The sequence below is a fragment of the Ictalurus punctatus genome, chromosome 7, assembly GCF_001660625.3.
Source record: "Ictalurus punctatus breed USDA103 chromosome 7, Coco_2.0, whole genome shotgun sequence".
Lineage (NCBI taxonomy): Eukaryota > Metazoa > Chordata > Actinopteri > Siluriformes > Ictaluridae > Ictalurus > Ictalurus punctatus.
In genome coordinates, this window is record NC_030422.2 from 12,905,314 (window position 1) to 12,928,829 (window position 23,516).

The 23,516-nt window shown below is 39.1% G+C and overlaps 2 protein-coding genes across 6 annotated transcripts in view; one reads left to right on the forward strand and one right to left on the reverse strand.

The window, feature by feature from the left end:
- Nucleotides 1–23,516, reverse strand: part of zgc:56231 (KISc_KIF23_like and GBP_C domain-containing protein) — a 185,905-nt gene that overhangs the window by 157,614 nt on the left and 4,775 nt on the right. The window lies entirely within an intron of this gene.
- nsmaf (neutral sphingomyelinase (N-SMase) activation associated factor) lies at nt 54–21,592 on the forward strand. Of its 2 annotated transcripts, XM_017471785.3 has the most exons (31): nt 54–519; nt 1,010–1,090; nt 3,685–3,769; nt 3,891–3,955; nt 4,147–4,183; nt 4,280–4,330; nt 4,681–4,752; nt 4,837–4,884; nt 5,010–5,062; nt 6,339–6,468; nt 6,594–6,665; nt 6,751–6,859; nt 7,127–7,303; nt 10,101–10,180; nt 11,923–12,013; nt 12,161–12,224; nt 12,332–12,383; nt 13,189–13,309; nt 14,289–14,420; nt 14,535–14,577; nt 14,715–14,881; nt 14,993–15,101; nt 15,193–15,251; nt 15,337–15,404; nt 17,089–17,156; nt 17,348–17,471; nt 17,603–17,686; nt 19,508–19,658; nt 19,809–19,911; nt 20,582–20,691; nt 20,791–21,592. In XM_017471785.3, the coding sequence occupies exons 1-31, from the start codon at nt 482–484 to the stop codon at nt 20,883–20,885; spliced, it is 2,739 nt and encodes a 912-aa protein (XP_017327274.1). In that variant the 5' UTR covers nt 54–481; the 3' UTR covers nt 20,886–21,592. The 2 variants fall into 2 exon arrangements, with proteins under 2 accessions (XP_017327274.1, XP_053537211.1); XM_053681236.1 differs by lacking the exons at nt 54–519; nt 1,010–1,090; nt 3,685–3,769; ... (6 more) ...; nt 6,339–6,468; nt 6,594–6,665 and having other exon boundaries at nt 6,757–6,859; nt 7,123–7,303.

Sequence of the window (23,516 nt, forward strand, 5' to 3'; positions counted from 1 at the left end):
GAATATCGAAACAAACTATAGACTTACTGTATTTGTTAATGTATGAAATTTAACTGGATTAATTTTGACTGAGTATTAAAAATAATGGATAAAAACATGTACCCAGCCTATGTAGGCAAACACGAGCCAATTTCATCGTGAGGAATTGACTCCAAAGTTTTGGAGTCGATTCTCTGTTTCCTCTGCCAGGAATCAGAGTATCGACTCTTTGTGGAATCGATCCTCTGTTCCCAATGCCAGGAATTGGAGTATCGACACATTTTGGAATCGACTCTCTGTTCCCAAGGCCAGGAATCGGAGTATCGACTCTTTTTGGCCACGCTGACATGCGCACCAAAGACCAGAGAGAGGGAGAACGAAAACGAGCTGAAGTATTGTTCTTTTGCAGAGGTGCTGTAATCGTCAGGAATGAGCTGTAGCTAGTTCCGGCAGTTGTGGGTCTCTCGGTGTGTGCTGAGCCCTGAGTGTCCCGTGGTGCATCATGGCGTTCATCAGGAAAAAGGAGCGATGCAAAGAGAGGTATTTTATTCGACACTCTCTGAACAGCTCTATCCGGCTTCTCCATTCCGTTTAGGCTCCTACAACAACTCGAGCTCGCTGCATCACATGTCTACAGGCCGAAAATACCTTCAGCAAACAGCTAATTGTTTGATCTCTTTACTGAGTTCAGCCACATGTTTAATACACGTCAAGACTGAAGAAGGAACTCCGCTTTCTAGCATGACCGACATTATTGTTTTGAAGTTGTTGACCCGGAAGTAGCCTGGGAAAAGCAGTCACATGAACTGTTACTTGTTAATCCTTGCGTTTTGACCATTGACCAATCTCATTTGAAAGACTCTTTTGTTAAAAAGTTGCAGCAGTGTTCTTAATGTCAGTTTTGTTAACTGAGTTTTACTGCCAAAGCTTCACTGGAATGAGCAGAACTTGTAAAATGTCAATGTGAAAAATGTTAAAAGAAAACTGTAAATGTGTTTTCTCTCTCGCTCTCTCACTCTCTCACTCTCAGGTTTTCATTGCTCTTACTAGACCTGGAGGAATATTATTTTGAACAGCACACTGCATATCAGCTGGCTGCACTCCCAAACAGGTGAGCTTGGTGAGAAGTTTGACCATGCACTGACATGATGATAGTAAGCTGAGATGCTATCATTTAATTGAGTTGTGGCCTAGGAAAATCCTTCACAGTGCCAAACTTTGACATGTTATATATAATGTATCCATGTATATTAGTTCTAAAAACTAAAATTGATTGCTTACTATTTGGACATACACCGATCAGCCATAATATTTAAACTACCTGCCTAATATTGTGTAGGTCCCCCTTGTGCCACCAAATGGAGAGGCATACCCCACAGATGTTCGATCCGATTGAGATCTGGGGAAGTTGGATGCCACTTTGAATCATCCACGTGAATGCCAGGATCCAAAGTGTCCTAGCAGAACAGTGGTTTTAATGTTATGGCTGTTCAGTGTACAGCAGGCTCCAAAAGTCTGAGACCACCTTGAAAATCTGGAATATTTTTTTTTTTGCATTTAAAACTGGAAATAAACAGTTTTAGAACGTAAACGATTTTTGAACAAAGAGAGGAATCTGTTCAGTATCTCAGCTCTTCAAGATTATGTACTATTTCTATGCCACTATTTAACATTGATTGTAACAAATTTGTGATATTGGCCATGTACCTTTTATACAAACCGACAGATTTTCTGTGAAAATGTACTTTTCTCTCAAGTTATTGCTCACAAAACAATTTGTAATGAAAAGGTTTGTATCAAATTAGTTTTTTTAATGACTTTTTTAATGGAAAACAGAAGCATTTCCATTAGTGGTCTCCGACTTTCGGACTCAACTGGTATCCAGCAAAAAAAAGTGAAAACTCCACTGAGACACACAAGTGCATCGATTTGTCTAAAAACCGTTGCTCTGTATTGATTTCATGAGCGTTTTATTTCATATTCAATAAGATATTCAAGTTGTAATAATTCGTATGTTGGTCATGAGCATCGTCCACCTCACTGTCTCTACTCTTAGCATCTGATGTAATGCGTGGTATTTTATCAGTTCACTGTTCACAGTGAGTTCTGTTCTGTTGCCTCAATTTCCCATATTTCTATCGGGTCATTTACGCACTTTAAAGCGTCGTCCCTTTCCTATCCGATTTTATCAGCTCTGTGTGTTGATGATGTGAGGAAGCAGGAGCATTGCAGACACTTTGATGGCTAGCATTCGCTAACTAGGTCTGTTCCGCTGTATGCATCCAACAACTTGTTCAAGCGGGAGAGGAAAAACACCCTTTAACCAACAAGGTTTAATCTTCAGGCAGACTGACAGGTTTTACCGCCATGTTTACCGACTTCTTACCCAGCATAATCGTTGCAGAAAGCCCTGGGCAAGATCGTTAAGTAAATGAAAAACTTTTCATTTTTTTCTTAAACGTTTATAAGCGGTGAAAATCCCCTGAACTGTAAACTGTGTTTCTGCTTTGTTCTGATAAACTACTGGTCATTAAGCTGAACAATCCTCTTTCCAGGTCAGTTGAGAATGTCGGCAGTTTGGCAAACTTGTTACGTTTCACAGCCGCTGCATTTCACTAAATATTTTTATTTACCCAATGACACTTGTGACACTAGTTTATGCAGTCTTGCAGTAAGTGGTGACCAAAAGAGTCCTGAATAAATGATGAGTGGGTAATGATTGTGTTACAGACAGCTTGGAAATGGGATAAACACAAAGAACCTGTTCTGAATTTAAGGACACCTGCTAGTGCTAATCCGTTTAAACTGTTTGAACTGAGTTTTAGTGACTTTTGACTAGTGTGTGTTTGAATAACAGGGTTTTCTGTACTCATAGCGCAGTAATGGGGTCTCAGACCCTTTGTGTTCATACTACGGCTTTTTGGGTCCTTGTTGTCTTGCTTGTTTATTTATTGTAATTTCTAGAAGTATAAAATGTTTGGGGGTTTTTTGCTCATCTTAAGTGTTGGCTTTGTAAAAAACACCTGCCATATGCTAAATATTCTGCCCTGTGGTTAAGGAAAGCAGACATGCAAAATGTCAACTTTACCATGAAAATAATGGCGTAACGGTTGTATGAGCAGCTAGGTAATGCAAGTCCTCAATGAACATACCGTTATCATCCTCGCTGATGTCAACACGTCCTCCTTGTACGACACTTACTGGGTTCGTGCAGGTGCTCATACCAAGAATTTTGTCTAATCGTAGAGAGGCCACTTGTCATCGGCTGACTGTCCACTAGATTGCAGTTTATCCCATGTGGCCGTATATCTGTAATACATAACTGTTTTTTCACTTTAACCTGACACTGCAAGGTGCTTACAGGTACAGTTAAGTGGCCTGTGAGCGATTCGTGTTCACAGTGCACGTTTGTAGCGAACTGTACCGTAAGCTGAAAGCGAACCGTACTCGGACCATCTCCCAAGATGGTCTCAGTTTGATTTGCTTCGCTTTAAAAGGGTCTGAGATCGTTTGGAGTGTTCTTACATGGGCCAAAAATCAGGCGGACCGTGTGAAAACCGCCTGAGGCTCATCAGTGATGCGGTTTAGGCCACACCCACTTTGGGTACACAGAACATGCCGTTGTGTTGCACCTTTAATTTATAGCAACATCACAAATAGTTTTTGTTTAATGATTAATTAACATTTCTTTGTGTACTGGTTTAGTCACAGAAATATTCAAGGCTCACTAAAGATCTGTTCCAAGTCGGTCATTTTCGAGCCAGATGAGACGATTGAGCCTATTTTAAAGGTAAATTCCTCTTGAAAACTAACATCTCATGCTCGTATATCATATATCAAGTCCTGAGAGGAACATGCTGACTGACTCCTTTTGTTTTGTTTTGTTTTGTTTTGTTTTTGTTTTGAAACAGATCCCACTGAAAGACTGCAGGCGGATAGAAACGGTGGAGGAGAATGAGTCCGCCCCTTTTAAAGAGTAAGATGTTTAAATGCACATTTACGACGGAGAACTTCAAAAGCACTTCAATTGCATACGTGCTCGTAATGCACTTTACTGCTAAAAATCAAAGCGATGCGCACTTAGGATCTTTCACTCTGTATTTAACTGGTTATTTATTTATTTATTTATTTATTTATTTTCTCTCTCATTTCCTTATTCTGCTGCAGAACCAAGCCAGCATCTGTACTTATGGAAACCAAGCAGGTGAGCATGTACTTCAGCGTGTATGCACAGAAATATCAGTGTGTGCCTGCTGACTGTTTCTCTGTGCATTCTAACCATGTGTTTTTGGTTTTTCAGGTTTTTCTTATTAAAGAGGGGAATGTCGTTGCTCCATACAAATATGAAAGGGTGAGTGCATAGGTTCATGCTGCTGGGTTTTAACGTATTCGTGTATTGCAGAGATGCCACACACCTATGATTTAGCCATAGTGTTTATCATTTTTCACATCTTGCTGTAGCTGTAACTGTACTTACTTTAAAAAAAAGAAACCGTGATCAAACAAATCTCAAATGAAATTTGCCTTAGTGTAATAGCAAGGGGAAAGGGAAATGACACAGGATGTGAAAGATGGGTATTTCCTTCTTGTTGTTTTTCACAGTGGCAGGATTCTTGTATTCTTAGTATCAGATTCTTGTTTGATTGATTTTTTTTTTTCTTCGCCTAATAATGTTTATCAATGTTTAAACCTATTTACCAGGGAGTAAGAAGTGTCATGTTTCAGCTGGAGAGTCCCACAAAAACAGAAGATGTTGTCCAGACATTGCTGCAGGTTTGCATCGCAGTTTCTGCAGATTAATTATTGGCAAAGGTTGCTTGACTGTGTTTGTTTTACCAGTCTGTTTCATTTTTGCAGTTACATAGAGCATCGTGTCTGGACAAGCTGGGAGACCAGACAGCAATGGTTTGTACAGTTGCACACACACTTGCATCTGTCTACTCAGTGATCCGAGGTTATTGAGAGGCATGCATTTAAAAAATAATAATAATAAATCAATAATAATAATGGCCCGTGTGTTACTCTTCTAGATCGCTGCTAACTTGCAATCCAGGTTGGCGAGAACATCTTTTGATAAGAACAGGTTGGTCATCGTTGTGTAATTCAAACTCACCTCACACCTCTAGTCAGTTTAGAGTAAGGTTTTATTTACAAAGACCGATTGAAATCGAAAGAGAGAAATTCCTGCTTTTTAAAAAGAGAGCGAAATCTGCTTTTTTTTTTTAATAGGAAAAAGAAACTAAAATCAGTATTTTCTCCCCAATTTGGTCTTGCCAATTCCCACCCACTATGTAACTCTCCTACCAATCACGAAGGGTGAAGGATAACATGTGCATCCTGTGAGAATCATCCATCCATCCAGTCATTTTCCATACTACGAACAATTTGGAAATGCCAGTCAACCTACAACGCATGTCTTTGGACTGGGAGGAAACCCCCGAAGAACAGGGAGAACATTTGAATCCCCAAACGTGGAAGTGTGAAGCAAACGTGTCAACCGCTAAGCCCCAGTGCCTCCGACCTCCGTATCATTTTACGTATCAGGACGGCATAAAACAAATCAGAAGAAATGGCTATCTGCCTACTTCCACAAATGTAAGCTTGCAGACACCCACAATTGGCCAGTGTTTCTGTGATTGAAAGGAGAGAGAGATCGATGCCATCCCTGACACCCAGAGAGGTGGCCAATTATCAGAATTCGAACTCACGATTTTCCGGTGAGAGAAAAAAAAACCCTCAAAAGGTCTTTTTTTTTTTTTTGACAAGACAAGCTTTTACTACTGAGGTATAACCAACTGATCACAATTCTTCTGATGCTGTGCATTGGATGTTCCTGAGTGATCTTACTGGAGCGCTCACTCTCAGTTTCTTCCTCCATCACTTACCCAGCAGTGCCTGATAGGCTGCTCTACCACTTATGATTTGATTTCAGATCTAACACACGTACTGGTTGTGTGCTTGATGGCTTTACTGTTTCGGGTTCTGTGTTGTGAGCAGCAGATCGTAAACTTTCAGGCTTGCTACAGAACTAATGTTGGGCTCTTAAAGAGGATTATTTGTTTGAAGTGAGGTTTGCAACCTCGTACTGTATAAGTTGCGTTGGATAAACACGTCTGCCAGCGCACAGCTCCTCGTACAAGACAGGAATCTCGAATACCTCCACACTCAGAGATAGTTGTCATGCCGTCAAGTGATAACACAAGGGATAACAAAGTGTATATATATTTAACAAATTATATAGACCACTTTTTGGCTAGACCACTTTTTGGCATTACGTACATAACTATCAGCTGGTTGTCCTGTGATTACTGCATGTAGTCAAAATACAGCATTGTAGATTGACATGTGTGTGTGCGTAGCTTTCAGAGTGTCTCTGAGCAGCCACATATGGAGTGTAAGGCTGAGATGGTGACCCCTCTGGTGACGAACCCTGGCCACGTCTGCATCACAGACCACAACCTGTACTTCCAGCCCCTTAATGGTTACCCTGTGAGTTATCAGTGTAGCATTAGTGAGCTGTTTATTTTATTATTTTAATAGACTGGTAATCAATATATTCAATATTTGTGCATCTGTCTCTGTGTGTGTGTGTGTGTGTGTGTGTGTGTGGAAAGGATTCAGTGGTGCACATTGGACTTCACAGCGTCCTACGCATCTACAAAAGAAGACATGGCTTGAGACCACTGGTAAGTGTGTGTTTGACTGTATATAAGGGTTAATTAGTGCAGTTCTACGTTCATGACTGTGTGTGTGTGTGTTTGTGTGTTTTAGGGGCTAGAAGTGTTTTGTACAGAGAATGATTTATGTTCAGATATCTACCTGAAGTTCTACAATACTGAAGACAGAGATGAACTTTACTACTACATTGGCACTTTCCTAGGTATTTTGTACACACACACATTCACCCAGTGTCTTTCAGGGTGTCTCTCTCTCATATACACACATTTTATATATAAGTAGATAGATAGAATGTGTATATGTATCTCAACTGTTGTATGTACATTGCCACCATACATTTTTAAATGATCATAAAGTTCTAGAATTATAAAGTTGCATTTATTTATTTATTTATTTATTTTTATTTTTTTTGAAGTATATGTAACTTTTTAAATATTTCAATATCGATTGATGTGTGTGTTTGAGACAGAGAACCACATAGTGGAGCACACAGCAGAGAGTTACATGCTGCAGTGGCAGAGAGGACACATCTCCAACTACCAGTATCTGCTGCACCTTAACAACCTGGCAGACCGCAGCGTTAACGACCTCTCACAGTATCCGGTGTTTCCTTGGGTCCTCAGCGACTACACTAGCCCACAACTGGGTAAGCCTTGCACACACTCACACAGAGAACGGAGGAAGAGGGACCGTAGCATAACACACGTTGGGCCTCATTTATCAATCTTTAATAAAGTGGTGTGTAAAGGTTTGCGTAAACCAAACGAAAAAGTTTCCAGCAGATTTAGAATGCCAATGAATGCCAATCACCTGGAAATTCCCAAGCGTGTGCACGGTACAGCTGATTTGCATGTATTGATGCCTATAAAAGTCCATAAAAGATCAAGTGCCCAGACAGCTGAGAGCATGAAACGATCGATCACGGTAAAGCCTGAAAAACAGAAGTGGAAGTTATTTTGACTCACTACTCACTACTACAATTAACCTGTTTACTTATATATGATACTAATAAAAACAAGCTACATTTTCCATCAGCTGAGGCATTTGTTTACGGCTTATCCCTGAGACAGTATACAACGGTACATTCCTATAAAAGTGTAGTAATCTGTGCAAATTATATGATTTGAAGTCGATCAGGTTGAAGTTTACATTAGTTAGTCTTCTATGCACAAATGTATATTCACTCAGGAGCAGGAGTAGGATACGAACATTACGAGATTGTTATGAGTATCTTTTCATCATTTGATTTTTTTGATTGGAAGGAGTTGACCCTGATCATGGATGTAGCTTCAATATAGTTAAGCTACTTTTGCCAGCTAGCTCGCTTGTTGCTCTGCTTCTGGTTGGAGCTTCTGCACTTGTGCCTCATTTTCTGTAACTGAGGATTTATAGTTCCAGAAGAACAGTATATTTGCAACTCTCCCCCTTGCTTTAGTGGGTACTGGATACCATAGACTTGTACTTAAGAACTGTTGCTGTACTCATAATGACTCTCCTGTGCCTCATCGCAGGGAGCCTTTTCAGAGTGTTCTGATCCTTTTAACACATTGGTTACTGATGAACTTCATAGTATACAACTGTAACGCCACTATCGGGGCTCCTTTCAAGGTTTCTTTGTCATGTCATCTCAGGGAGTTTTTCCTTGCCACTGTCGTCTCTAGTTTGCTCATTAGGGATCTAAATATAAAACGATATCTGGATTTTTGTAAAAATGCCAAATTTGTTATTAAAACCTTACACAAATAAAGAAAAATCTGTTGAATTAAACTACATATATTAAACAGCTTGCTGAGTTTCCGCTACAGATTAGTTGTTTGTGCACCGACTATTTTCCTTACACTGGTTTACACATTAATAATAATAATAATATATTGTTTTATGGTGTCAGTGTAGTTATACACAAACAAACAAAGATAAATATACACCCACTGAGCACTTTATTATGAACACTACACTAATAGTGTGTAGGGCCCCCTTTTGCTCTCAAAACAGCCTCAAGTATTCCTGGCATGGATTCCACAAGATGTTGGAAACATTCCTGTGGGATTCTGGTCCATGTTGACATGATGGCATCACGCAGTTCCTGCAGATTTTTCAGGTGCACTTTCATGCTATGAATCTCACGTTCTACCACATCCTAAATCTGTTCTATTGGATTCAGATCCGGAGACTGGGAAGGCCACTGAAGAACACTGAACTATGTTTATGAAAGCAGTTTGTGCATTATCATGCTGAAAGTATCGATTAGAAGATGGGTAAATTGTGAAGGGATGCACATGGTCAACAGCAATACTGAAGTAGGCTGTGGTGTTCAAGCAATGATTGATTGGTCTTAACAGCCGTAAGTGTGCTAGGAAAACATTCCCCACACCATTACTCTACCTCCACCAGCCTGGACTGTTGACATAAGACAGGTTGGGTGCATGGATTCATGCTGTTGGTGCCAAATTCTGACCCTGCCATCCGTGCACCTCAACAGAAATCAAGATTCATCAGACCAGGCTACGTTTTTTTCATTCTTCAACTGTCCAGATTTGGTGAGTCTGTGCCCGCTGCAGCTCAGAATTCTGTTCTTGGCTGACAGAAGTGGATCCCGACATGATCGTCTGCTGTTGTAGCTCATACACCTCAAAGTTCAGCGTGTTGTGCATTCTACGATGCTTTTCTGTTCACCGCTGTTGTACAGAGTGGTTATCTGAGTTACTGTAGCCTTTCTGTCAGCTCAGACCAGTCTGGCCATTCTCTGTTGCCCTCTCTCATCAACAAGGCGTTTCCTTCTGCAGAACTGCTGCTCACTGGGTGCCCCATTCTGAATAAACTCTGGAGAATGTTGTGTGTGAAAATCCCAGATGATCAGCAGATATAGAAATACTCAAAACAGCCCTTCTGGCACTAACTATCATGCCACTGTCAAAATCACTGAGATCACTTTTTTTCCCCTTATTCTGATGGTTGACGTGAACATTACCTGAATCTGCTGGCCCACACTGCTGATTTTATGCATTGCACCGCTGCCACAAGATTGACTGATTTAGATAATTGCATGAATGAGTAGGTGAACAGCTGTTCGTCATAAAGTGTTTAAGTGTATATGCACATCCTTTTAGATTTTTCTTTATTCTAATTATAGATATACTTTTTTTTTTTTTTTCCAGGCAAGCAAGTGTTGTCGTATAGAACCACAAAGTTAAACTCAACGACGAAAACAACTCAGTATTTCTAATTGGTTTTACGATTTATTTTCTAAGATGCTCCCAAAATGTGTTACCTTTGTACCAGGTCTTTACCACTGTGTCTTGGTAAATTAAGAAAGAAGTGATTAGTATAAAATACAGCTTAGTTATACGGCTGCCGAAGTTTCTAGGTTAATATTATAAAACCATGGAATTGTACATTGGAGCTTTATAGTGCTAATATCTTGATGTGCGCTTGTTTTCTGTTAGATCTGTTGAACCCTGCCTCTTTTCGGGACCTCAGTAAACCCATTGGAGCATTAAACAAAGAAAGACTCGAAAGACTACTGGTAAGGACATACACCATACACACTAACATCCAGCTATGATGTTTACAAGCACGGATTTAAGTATGGCTCCAATAGCCAGGCCTGAAAAGTTCTTCCAGTTTAGTGAATGTTTTAGGCTTCCTAAAAAAAAAAGTTTGAATTAAATAATAAATTGCTCTCTGCCACTTCGGAATCGATTCAGTGAGATTAGTGTTACAGCTCGTCTCTATATAGCAAGGCCGTGATAGATGCTGCAATAGGAAATCTGACTCGTACCACAGTGCTTTAGAGATTGATCACCATGGAAAAGCTCAATAACTTCATTCCCATAGCTGCTATATGAGCTGTAGCCTCAGTCTCTGGTGCTCCGTCCGCGGGCTACAGACCATCTGATATCTTTTGTACATTTCTTTTGCCACAAGATTGAGGACTTTAAAGATTTCAATCTGAGTTGGTTTTCCATACTTAGGGTTTGTTTCTCCGAGCAAACAATTAGATACTGACTTCAAACATACTCTTTGCGTATCTTGTGACTGGACTGCAGTGCGGGTTTGCTCATGTTGCTCCAAGCAAGTGTCTTACTTTCCTCGGTCAGATCCTCATACGATTCCATGCTGGGAGAACCTGAATATGTGCATTAGTATACACTTGATTTAATTGGTTTAAAGAAGTTAGCAGTGACTAAATGAAATAATCTTGCTTATTGCACATGCACTAGCAGGAGGTTCTCAGTCGTGTTTGTTGGTAGAGCGGGTTGTCCACTAATCGTAGGGTTGGCGGTTCGATTCCCGACCCGGGTGACTCCACATGTCGAAGTGTCCTTGGGCAAGACACTGTACCCCAAGTTGCTCCCGATGGTAAGCTAGCGCCTTGCATGGCAGCTCCTGCTACCATTGGTGTGTGAGTGTGTGTGTGTGTGTGTGTGTGTATGAATGGGTGAATGAGACACAATGTAAAGCGCTTTATAAGTTACAGGATAACAGCGCTATATAAGTGCGCCATTTACCATTTAATATGAGCTGTGGGAGTGCCTAGTCAGTTATTTATTTATTTTTAACCATGAATAAAGACGTCTTGTTCCGTGTATATTTGAGTATGTTGTGCAAGGACTCACATGGCTCACAACGTGTAGTGTCCACTAGGGGGCAGAAAATGAAAAACAAAAGTTTTGTGTTTCACTGCAGAAGGAATTGAGAAAAGATCAATACTACTTATAGTAGCTGGACACTTCTCGCTCGCTCCCTCTGTGTTATCTCACTGCACATCAGCACTTTTTGTATGCTTTTTGTGCTCGTTATAGTACTGTATCGGACCGATGTCGCCTTTGCAGTCAGGTCAAAGGATTATATTAGCAGTATCGCTCTTCACCCCTTGATGAAATCCATAGAAGGTGTTCAGTGTCTCATCAGGACATTTCTGAAAGAGAGGATGATAAAAGACCAGAATCATGAACAACCGCCTTCATTCTTAAGTGTTGTAGTAAATGTTTATGATTGTATAAAATGGATTTGAGTATATTACTGTGTGAAACTCAGTATTTCTGAGCCACATCTAGTATAATGTATGTTACCCTTTCAGAATAAAAGTGGCTAAATAATTTATGCTGATTATTTATGCTGTTATTTTCTGTTTAATGTCTTTAATGTGTTAATGAAAACCGTCCATTTTATTTTTGTACTTTGTCTTTTAAGTCTAACTGTGTGTGTGTGTGTGTGTGTGTGTGTGTGTGTGTGTGTGTGTGTGTGTGTGAATGTCTGTTGCAGGAGCGTTACAAGGACATGCCAGAACCTCGTTTCATGTATGGTAGTCATTACTCCTCTCCTGGATACGTCCTCTTCTACCTTGTGAGAGTGGGTGAGTCTAACACAGGCTTCATCTTCCTCACACACTGCTGATTGGCACCAGTTGAAGGATTTCAGTAGACTAAATCGTGTGTATCTCTCTCTCTCTCTCTCTCGCTCTCTCTCTCGCTCTCTCTCTTTGCTTGCTTCTTCTCTGAAGCTCCAGAGCACATGCTGTGTTTGCAAAACGGCCGTTATGACCATGCAGACCGAATGTTCAACAGGTACCTCTATCTTAGACACACAAAAATGTATATACGTCTTTCTTTACTTTGTATCATAAATGACATTTTTTGTTGTTCATCAAACCTGAATGTTTCTCTGTGTGTAGTATTGGAGATACCTGGAAGAACTGCTTAGAGGGAGGCACTGACTTTAAAGAGGTGAGAGGCCTAGAAGTGGTGATTACAAAGCCAGTTCCGAAAAAGTTGGGACAGTATGGAAAATGTGAAAACCAGTCATTTGAAAATTCTCTTCACCCTGTACTAAATTGAAAAGACATTAACAACACATTGTTTGATGCTTTACTTGTGAATTTTTGAATTTTTGCCCTTTACGCACAGAGATTTGACCGGATTCCTTGAATCTTTTAATTATATTGTGCACTGTAGAAGGTGAAATGCCCAAAATCCTACCGATTTGTCTTTGGGGAATGTTGTTCTGAAAGTGTCAGATTATTCGCTGATAGCGGATAGTGAAGTGGATATCTGTTGGCAGATTGGCAAGCCTCGACCCATCCTTGCTCTTGAAGGAGTAGGTCTTTTTTTGGAGGCCCCTTATATACTATGATTAGATGACTGCCTCACCTGTTTCACATCACCTTCTTAATTCAGCTTGTCACATTGCTATTAGTCCTAAATTGCCCTTGTCCCAACTTTTTTGGAACTTGTTGCATGCATCAATTTCAAAATAAACATTTAGCTTCAAAAAATTATGCGGTTGATTAAGTAAAACATCACATATCTTGTATTTATACATTTTTTTGTTTAAAAACAAGTCAAAGTACATTTTACAAATCACTGCTCTTTGTTTTTATTATCATTTTCCATACTGTCCCAACTTCTTTGGAATTGGGGTTGTAGTACATACTTGCAAACCAGACCTTCTGTGTGTGTGTGTGTGTGTGTGTGTGTGTGTGTGTGTGTGTGTGTGTGTGTGTGTGTGTTTTGTTTTTTTTGTTTTTCCCAGTTGATTCCTGAGTTCTATGGAACAGATAGCAGTTTCCTGAAGAACATGCTGGGTTTAAATCTGGGTCGGAGGCAGGGTGGTGGGCGAGTAGGAGATGTGGAGCTTCCTCCCTGGGCCAAAGGTAGTTTAAAATCTTCAATAAAATCCTTCCGTACTGGAAGCGTCTGCGTATCCTTGATCTGGAAATCTCTGCTTGACTCCTCTAAGGACATTTAAAGATTTGAACAGTCCTCAATGACGGCAGGCGTCAGTTGATTTCACAGGCTGAAGAACGTAGGATTAATGACCGTATTGGAATGCAGAAGAATCCGAATACATGATAATTTTATTTATAATATTGTGACAAATAATATAACTTACCAACATGTGCATATGAAGAATGATAGAAGAAATCTGTATCAAGTAAACATCAGCTTATGATGTACACGTGCGATAATGTTTATATACGTGTTTTCGTTGTGTAATCACACCGAATCATGTACACGCAGACTCGTTATGAACTATGAAGCCGCGTTAGAGCGACACTTCAGTGAAATTGTGTTTGTCCTTGGTTCCTACTGTCCTTGTGTCCTTTCCGTGCTTCACCTATTCCATCATACTACAGGGTGTCCCAAAAGTCTCCATTCATAGTGGACTATGTTTGCCAGCACCATGTCGGTTGTGCCTTCATCAGTGGATGTTCGTGGACGTCCACGTCTCGATTAGTCCACAACACTTCCAGTCTTTTTGAATTTGGTAATAATTTTGGCAACGGTGTTGTGTGTGTGTGTGTGATGTGCTTGATCTGTTCTCGCAACAACTTCCCGATCCAGCCATGTCGTATGTGTGTGTGATGTGCTTGATCTGTTCCCTGTTAAAGTCCATCGCAGCCTCGCAGCAACTTCCCAATCCAGCCATGAGAATGAGTTCAATACGTTCTTCTTTTGTCAAACGCGTTCTTAAAGGCTCTCTGAGAAAAATATATATAATATAAACTATGTATGAAAAATGTTTTAATTTCTTCTATGTATGGGCACTTTTGGGACATCCTGTAGAACAAACATAGTAACAATGCCTCTCTCTCTCTCTCCTCTCCTCTCCTGACTCTCATGTGTGTGAAGATGTGGAAGACTTTCTGCAGAAGATGCGCTCTGCATTGGAGAGTCAGTATGTGTCAGAGAACTTGCACGAGTGGATCAATTTGATCTTTGGTTACAAACAGAGAGGGAGTGAAGCTGTTGCAGCCCATAATGGTACATATACACACACACACACACACACACACTCTCGCCCTCTCTCTCTTTCTCTCTCTCGCAAAAATACATGAGCGAGATGCATACGTTTTATCTGTCTCTCTTTACTTCCAGTTTTTCATCCATTAACATATGAGGGTGGCATTGACTGTGACAGGTAATTAATCACTAACACTAATTCCTCTCATTAGCACCTTATATTGTATGTAAATCATTCTTGTTATTTATAACTAGATCACTTTTATGCTTATCTTTTGTGTTTTTGTGTGTGTGTGTGTACTGGTGTTTGTGTAGCATTGAGGACCCAGATCAGAAGATAGCGATGCTAACACAGATTCTGGAGTTTGGTCAGACTCCCCGACAGCTTTTCACCAAACCTCATCCTCAACGCATCACACCCCGATTCCACAACGTCTCAGCAGGGACGAGCATCAGTACATCGCCCAATGACCTCTCGCCAGGTTTCAGCACTGAACTCTTCATTAACATACATCACATAGATCAGGTACACAACCCCTGGTTCGGTTCAGTTCAGTTCAACGTGCACACTAATGTGCAATATCCATTTTTAGGTTCTCCCAGTATGGAATCGTTTGAGGATCTGACCGAGGAAAGTAAGACACTTGCCTGGAGCAACATGAACAAACTTGCATTGCAGTCCGGTCACAAGATCCACAAAGAGTATGTTCATCTGTGTTTGTGTGTGTGTGTGTATGTTCTGTATGTGTCCGAATATGTTGTGTTGAAGTCAGGGTCTAATTGTTCCTTTCAGGCCAGTGACAGGAATTGCAGTGACTCTAGGTGGTGTGTCCGTTTTCACAACATCTCAAGGTAAAGGAACACCAGTGCAAACACTGCATAATCTCTGTTTCTTTACTGTGATTTGCACACAATTATCTCTCCATTTTTATTACAGACTCCACCTTAAAGATGTTTTCTAAAGAAAGCAACGCACTACAGAGGAGTGTGTCCTTTTCCAACATGGTAATCGGGCTATGCTTTTAAACTTTTCTCACTTAAAGTATTACCATGCATTGTTTACCGGAGTACCTAAAATGTAGTAGCCATCTTATAAGTTATTCAAAACAGAGGTTGAACGATTTCACAGATAACTACCTGATTAATCAACCGATAGTTTTTCAAATTGATACTGAATGAAATCATAACACTCAAAGTATAATAGCGCTGAACTTTATTACAAAAATGAACAGTACTGACTGTAGCATGAAAATGTACTGTACATTTTAAATGAAATATAATATTAATATACATTAACTATGATTAAATATTTAATTTAATAGAAGATATACATCCAAACAGAATCAAAAAGTAACACTCTAAACAACAAATAAAAATAGACATCCAAAAATGAATCAAAAACACTTCAAATAACACAACAAAATTTGTCAGCGATAGTTTTTATTTCGCCTCTAGAGGCCGCTCTCGTACTGTATAATGACAGCTGACCCTTCTCAGCCACTCTTGGGATCAACTATCGGTGCGGATTAATAGGCAAAACCGATCCATCAGTCGACCTCTAGTTCAAAACACTGCAGCCAGTGTGCTATTACCAAAAAGTGAGAACCAGTGATGCCTCTTTACCATCTCTACACTTCTCTCCACTTTTACTTAGAAATTATTTCATAACTGAACAACAATTGGTTCCTTAGTGAATATCCTGAGAATAAAAAACAAGAAAAGCATCCTATTATTTTTATTTTCCTAAAAACATTACCTTTTAATATGCATGCGGCTCATCAATATGACTTGTTATTCCTTTGTTTAAAGCTACCCAAAACTTGTCTAATTTTACGTCATCGCACCTCTGGCCCCGCCCAGTTTCACTCAGTCACTGAAAACAGTTCAGCATGTGTTACAGCAGGGGAGTTGATTAATTAATTTATAAGCAAAGTTGTTAGCCAATCATAGCAGTGTGTGGATACATTAAAGTCTTAAATGTAAAGGGTACGACTGTTTCAGTCAGAGGGTCAGAGACAGGGTGGAAAAGGTCATAAATTACTCAATTTTGTTTTTTTTTTTTTTTGGTGCAAAAAACTGTACTAATATTATAATTACATCTCAGGGAAGATTGAAAAAAAAAAAAAGTCATCATGACCCCTTTAAGGGCCCTAATTTTTTGACTATGTTGTACATTTATTAATAAATTGGTTAATGGTGCGTTTCTGTAACCTCCAGCCTGTCTCTCCTGTGGTTGCATGTCTCACAGGTGCACACTGGAATTTCCTAGGCTTTTTCATTTCTTTTAGATTTTATGGCACAGTAGCATTTCCTTGTCTAACGTTCAGTACTAACTTCAGTGTCCCCACTTTTTTAGTGATTGTTTTGACACATTGTCTGCTCCATGAAATGATTTCATTCCAAAAAATGAATTATATAAAGGTTCCTCTTCAGTTATTTTTTATTTTATCATCTTTACTTTTACTCTTCCCAAACTTTTTTTTTTTGTACTTTATTTCTATTTGACTTTTATGTTTTTGTGGGTGTTCCTCTCACTAGCTGGTTTTTGAGGACATGATGCAAAGCATGCGGAACTGCGTTTAAAGCAAACAATGACGTGACATTTTAACTCCATTAACAAGACCTCCACATGTAAGCATTCCTAATGCAAATCTATCCTTCTTTTTTCTCTCTCTCTCTGTCCATTTAGGCATTGTCCTCTTGTGTGATATTGCCTGAGGATAAAACTGTGGTTTGTTCTTCATGGGATAATAATGTGTAAGTATTAAAAAAAAAAATATATATATATATATATATATATATATATATATATATATATATATATATATATATAATTTTCATCTTTATGGACCAGCTTACCTGACTGTTGTGTCTTAGGCATCCTCTTACATCACCTTTCCCATTTTATTTCCATATTCTTCTGTGTCCCTTTCCTTCTCTTGCACTAGGTACTTTTATTCAATAGCATACGGCAGGAGACAGGACACACTAATGGGTCATGATGATGCTGTGAGTCAGGTTTGCTGGAGAGAAGACCAGCTTTACACGGCATCATGGGACTCCACTGTAAAGGTCAGATGTCTGAATTCACCCAAATCTCATTGTTATACTGTTAAGAACAGAAAATAGCACTGTTTAGATATTCTATTGCCTTCTATAATTCCCTGTTGCTGAACTGTTTGCTCCTATTTGTATGTGAGCAGGTGTGGAAGTGTGTAGCTGCAGATATTTCCAGTAACAAGAGGTCACGGTTTTTGCTGTTGGCTGAGTTGGAGCACGAGGCCGGGGTAAGTCTTTAGCATTTCACCACAGACTAACCTGTCTCACTGAGTCCACTCAAATTTGTTTGTTTAAAATTGGTGGAATATTGTTTAAGAATCTAATTATAATATCTCTACACGCTATATACAGTGCCCTCCACTAATATTGGCACCCTTGGTAAATATGAGCAAAGAAGGCTGTGAAAATTATCTTTATTGTTTATCCTTTTGATCTTTTGTTTGATCACAAATACTCTGCTCTCATGGATATCAAACAATTGCAAACACAACATGGGTTTATTCAAAAACAAATATCTTTGTTAAATATCGGTGTGCAATAATTATTGGCACCCTTTCAGTCAATCCTTTATGCTACCTCCCTGTACCAAGATAACAGCTCTGAGTCTTCTCCTATAATGCCTAATGAGGTTGGAGAATACATGGCAAAGGATCTGAGACCATTCCTCCATACAGAATCTCTCTAGATCCTTCAAATTTCGAGGTCCACACTGGTGGTCTCTCCTCTTCAGTTCACTCCACAGGTTTTATATGGGTTTCAAGTCAGGGGACTGGGTTGGCCATGACAAGACCTTGATTCTGTGGTCAGTAATCCATTTCTGTGTTGATTTTGATGTATGTTTTGGATCACTGTCCTGCTGGAAGATCCAATCAGGGCCCATTTTAAGATTTCTGGCAGAGGCAGTCAGGTGTTCATTAAATATCTGTTGATATTTGATGGAGTCCATGATGACGTGTATCCTAACAAAATGTCCAGGTCCTCTGGCAGAAAAACAGTCTCAAAACATTAAAGAGCCACCACCATATTTAACCGTGGGCATGAGGTACTTTTAAGTATGGCTACCTCTCTCTGTGTGCCAAAACCACCTGTGGGGTTTATTGACAAAAAACTATATTTTGGTTTCATCTGACCATAGAACCCGATCCCATTTAAAGTTCCAGTAGTGTCTGGCAAACTGAAGACGCTTGAGTTTGATTTTGGATGAGAGTAGAGTCTTTTTTCTTGAAACCCTTCTAAACAACTTGTGGTGATGTAGGTGACTTTGGATTGTAGTTTTGGAGACTTTCTGACCCCAAGACACAATTAACTTCTGCAATTCTCCAGCTGTGATCCTTGGAGAATTTTTGGCCACTCGAACCATCCTATTCACAGTGCATTGAGACAATATAGACACAGTTCCAGTCAACTGGAACTTGATGGTGGAAATGGGCATTTTCAATGCTTGTGCTATTTTCTTATAGCCACTTCCCATTTGGTGAAGCTCAGCAACCTTTTGTCGCACATTACAGCTAAATTCCTTGGTCTTTACCCAGTGTTATGAAGGACTAAGGGAATTTGGCCTATGTGTTGCATCATATTTGTACCTCTGTGAAACAGGAAGTCATGGTCGAACCATTTCCTGTTCCTAGTCACCCAGGTGTACTAAATTAAAAAAAAAAAAATACATCAATAGGAACATACTCAAATATATTTTTTTCATCTGAATTCATAGGGAGGGGTGTCAATAATTGTTGCACACTTATATTTAACAAAGATTTTTTTTTTGTTGATAAACCTGTTTTGTTTCTAATTGTTTGATGTCCATGAGAGCAGAGTATTTTTGTGAATCTTTTTAACAAAGGATCAAAAGGTTAAACAATAAAGAATTTTTTCACAGTTCCAATATTAGTGGAGGGCGCTGTAGCTCAGTGTGAAACGTATAACTATTTCAGATATCCTTATTATAGAATATTGCCGTATTGTGTATTATCACATCACTGGTATAAATCAACACATTAAACAAGATGATCTGTATGAAATTATGGGATGTCTTTTCTCTATTTGTACAGGTTAACACTATAGCTCTAAGCCCTGCTGGAACACTCTTGGCATCAGGCACAAAAGAGGGCACCCTCAGTGTTTGGGATCTTGCCAGCTTTTCCCTCCTGCATCAACTCACCTGTCATTCTGGAAAGATCCACCAAGTGGCCTTTAGTCCTGGTGTGTGTGTTGTGCTGTGTGAATGTCTTTGTGTATAAAACAACCTGTGTGCACACACATGCTGAGATTTCTGGCAATATGTCTTTTAATTATGTGTGTGTGTGTGTGTGTGTGTGTGTGTGTGTGCGTGCGTGCGTGCGTGTCATTCAGACAGTCGAAACATCCTGAGTGTGGCTGAGGATTTGTATTTGAAGGTTACAGACGTACAGACGGGTACAGTACTCTCTACAGTTTTTGCAGAGGAAGAACAGAGGTAACAGTCCTTTTACACATTATATTCATTCATTTATTCATTCACTTGTTCAATTATGCAGGCAAAAGAATTGGAAGAAAAGGGATTGGGTCAAAGTGGCTTAGTGGTTAGCATGTTTGCCTCACACCACCACGGTTGAGGGCTTGATTCCCACTGCAGCCCTGTGTGTGGAGTTTGCATGTTCTCCCCATGCTTTGGGGGTTTCCTCCAGGTACTCCAGTTTCTTCCACCAGTCCAAAGACATGCGTTGTAGGCTGGTTGGCATGTCCAAAAGTGTCCCTAGTGTATGAATGGGTGTGTGAATGTGCTCAGCGATGGATTGGCGCTGTGTCCCATGCCCCAGGGACAGGCTCCAGGTTCCCTGTGACCATGAAGTGGTAAAGAAAATGGATGGATAGCTGGATGGAAGAAAAAGGAGAAAGCGAGAGATTTTAGCAGTCAGCATTCTACCACATTTCCACTAAACTCCTGGGCAGTTCCAGGCCAAAAACAATTGGGGCTAGACTAGAATCATACGGATCATACAGGGCTGTGTATGTGTTTGTGTATACAGTGCCCTCCATATTTCCCCTTGGTAAATATGAGATTGAGATATATAAGTAAATCTTTTGTACACCATGAAAAGCAGCAGTGTTGATGCATATCTTTTTTGATGTTTTTGGGAGTGTAGGTGTTTTTGTTGGGACGGCAGCATTGTGTTATCTGGAGGTCAGTCGGGGAACCTGCTCATCTGGGATCTTCTTACTAGCAAGATCACACACAGGATCCCTGCTCACTCTGGTACACACACACACAGCAAACAATCAAGAATGACCAGATTTGTCTGTAATGTAAATTACTGTAAATGTAAATTACTTTATGAACTCTCCTTGTTTTCAGGTCCCGTCTCTTGCATTTGGATGAATGAGCAGTGCAGCACTGTCATTACAGGAGGAGAAGATAAACAGATCATGTTCTGGAAACCCCAGTATTAGGACACACACGCGCACACACACACACGCGCACACACACGCGCACGCACACACACACACACGCACACACACACACACACACACACACACACACACACAGACACATATATTCCCACAACTAAATGTGCTGGACACAAGTATTCAGTTTGAAGCCTGAGGTACATTTTCCCCCCACCTGCTCTATAGACCTGTGAGCATAAATATGATCCTACGAGTCGATACTACAAGTCTGATCCGAATGCCGTTACACAAACTGAATCAGGAATCAAGTTCCATTTTACTGATGCTCTTATTACAGTGTAAGTTTGTTTTGATATTTAAAGTTTACCATGCTGTTGATTGCATTTTTTATTGTTTTATATTATTGTTTTATCACTTTCATTTTTATTAGGAAGGAATACGATGGCACGTTCATAAACAAGTGCATTGTGGAATCGCTGTATATCTTCAATCCGTACACCTCATTTGCATGAAGAAATGTAAACATTAACTCCATAAACCGTTTAATGAAGAACGTTCATTTGCCTGTCACGTTATAAAGTTGACCTATCTTCAAAATTCCAGTCTCACTATTTGTCTCGATGGCTCAAAAGCATTCTGAATGTCAACAACTGCATGTTTTTTCTTTGTTTATTTTAGTTTAAATAAAATTATCAATTGACTTGGGTTATATTTATGCTCACAATAAATACACATTACTGTGTACAGTATTTATCTTGAAGCAGCTGGCTTTTTTTATTTTAAATATGTGATGAACATGCACAGAATTTAAATACCTAATATAATCAGAATATAAATATTTGTATATTTAAATATTAAATATAAGAAAATCTAGGCAAAATTTATAGTAATTTGTGAATTATATAATTAATCTGTTAAAATAGTGTCATAAATAAAAAAATATATACATTCAAAACACTTTACATATCTAAAATGTAGAGCATGTATCAGTGCGTGCACTTCCAATTAGCTACGCGTGCTAACATCGACCAGTGTTCGTGTTGTGCACTTTACTTTTTGTGTTTGTGTTACTGCTCTTATTAATATAAAACATTACTGTAGTGAAAGCCATAAAAACTGGCCTTGGAGCTGCTGCAAATTAAAATCAGGTTTACAAGTATTCCAATCCATAATTATAATATGTCATTATAATAGTCCAGGCATGTGCAACATTATGACCTTGATTTTATGTTCCTCTTAATGCAGTTTATTAGATCAGATGAAGTACATTGCCCCTACTGCAGTAAAAGATGGGGTTTGTTTTGTACTTCACACATTTTTGGGTTTCTGTATTGAATTTTGTAGACTTATTGTTCAGTTTTTTTTTTACCTGTACACCCAGATGCAAGCAGAAAACTATGCCTTTATATACTCATATTTATTATGTACAAATCTATTTAGAGTAATACACCATGTTCAGCAATAGTTATACAACGATGAACATGCCTTTTGTGTGTATATATGTACACACATAAATATACATGCACATGCTGATCTTCATTTTATATTTATATCTTAGTAAGATCTTAGCTATGAGATTTTTGATAGCTAGAAATGTAAATTTAAAAAAAGCAACAGCTTAAAAGCAATTCTTGTAAAAATAAAACTCGTTATTGTGCAATAATTCAACGAAGCAAGATGTTAAAGTGCATCTATTATGGTTTTGAAACGTGCCTAAATCATATAATAGATTTACATGCATACAAGGTCAAAAAATAATTTAAATTGCAGCATTTCCTGTTTTCCCCCAGTGTCACAAACGACTCATTAAATGATTCGTTCTTAAGGATTCATTCTAAACTCCTCCTTTCAGAGAGCATACTCTGCTCTGATTGGTCAGAATTCCCAGCGTACAGCCGATGAAGACCAGAGGTAGGGCTTTTGTTACAAGCCTACGTAGGTTAGTACAGGGAGTGAGTCTGGAATCACTAACGATTCATTCCAGCTGTTCAGAATCGGTTCCTTCTTTTGGGAATCAATAACTCAGTTTGTTCGTGCGCCTTGATTTTTGAAACTTTGCAGATGTTACATTCACAAACAGCTCTATAACACAATACATGAAAGGTAATATTTGAGAAACCATAATAGGTGCACTGTAATATAAATTGTCAATTGTATGAACTGTACAAATATAAATATGCATCTTAAGCCCCATGGTGTCATGTTTTATCACAATGTGTATTGTGTAACAACGATCCTTTAGTTGTTTTTATTGTAATTTATTTAAATGTTTGTTTATTTGTTTTGTTTTGGGTTTTTTTTTTTCTATTTGATATTAAGTTTATTAGTAGTTTCTAAGCTGAGCTTTTTGGGTGAAGTAGATCATTTTTTAGGAAACACTCACTAGTTTTATTTTTGTGTTTTGCACTAAATAAATGTTGCGTCCCTCAAAGCGAATGTCACCTCATTTTGAGACTAGTTTCGATCAACAACTGGAAAATGGGAGCTGCAAAATGCGCACGCTGCCAACAGATGGCGATATATCAATAATTCCAAACTGTAGACTTGTAGAAGTTGAAGAATTTACTGCTCTGCAAGACAAATCTGTGTAGTCACTGAAATGCATAAACTGTTATGGCTGTAGGTTTGTAGTCATCCTCAACTAGTACTGTAACTATTCCACTCTTCAGATGT

Bases quoted from the DNA above. Each gene is read 5' to 3' on its own strand.
- nsmaf (XM_017471785.3), top strand. From the start codon at position 482: ATGGCGTTCATCAGGAAAAAGGAGCGATGCAAAGAGAG. The intron at 4,331-4,680 runs GTGAGTGCATAG...CCTATTTACCAG, and splicing joins CTCCATACAAATATGAAAGG to GGAGTAAGAAGTGTCATGTT. The intron at 13,310-14,288 runs GTAGTTTAAAAT...ATGTGTGTGAAG, and splicing joins GCTTCCTCCCTGGGCCAAAG to ATGTGGAAGACTTTCTGCAG.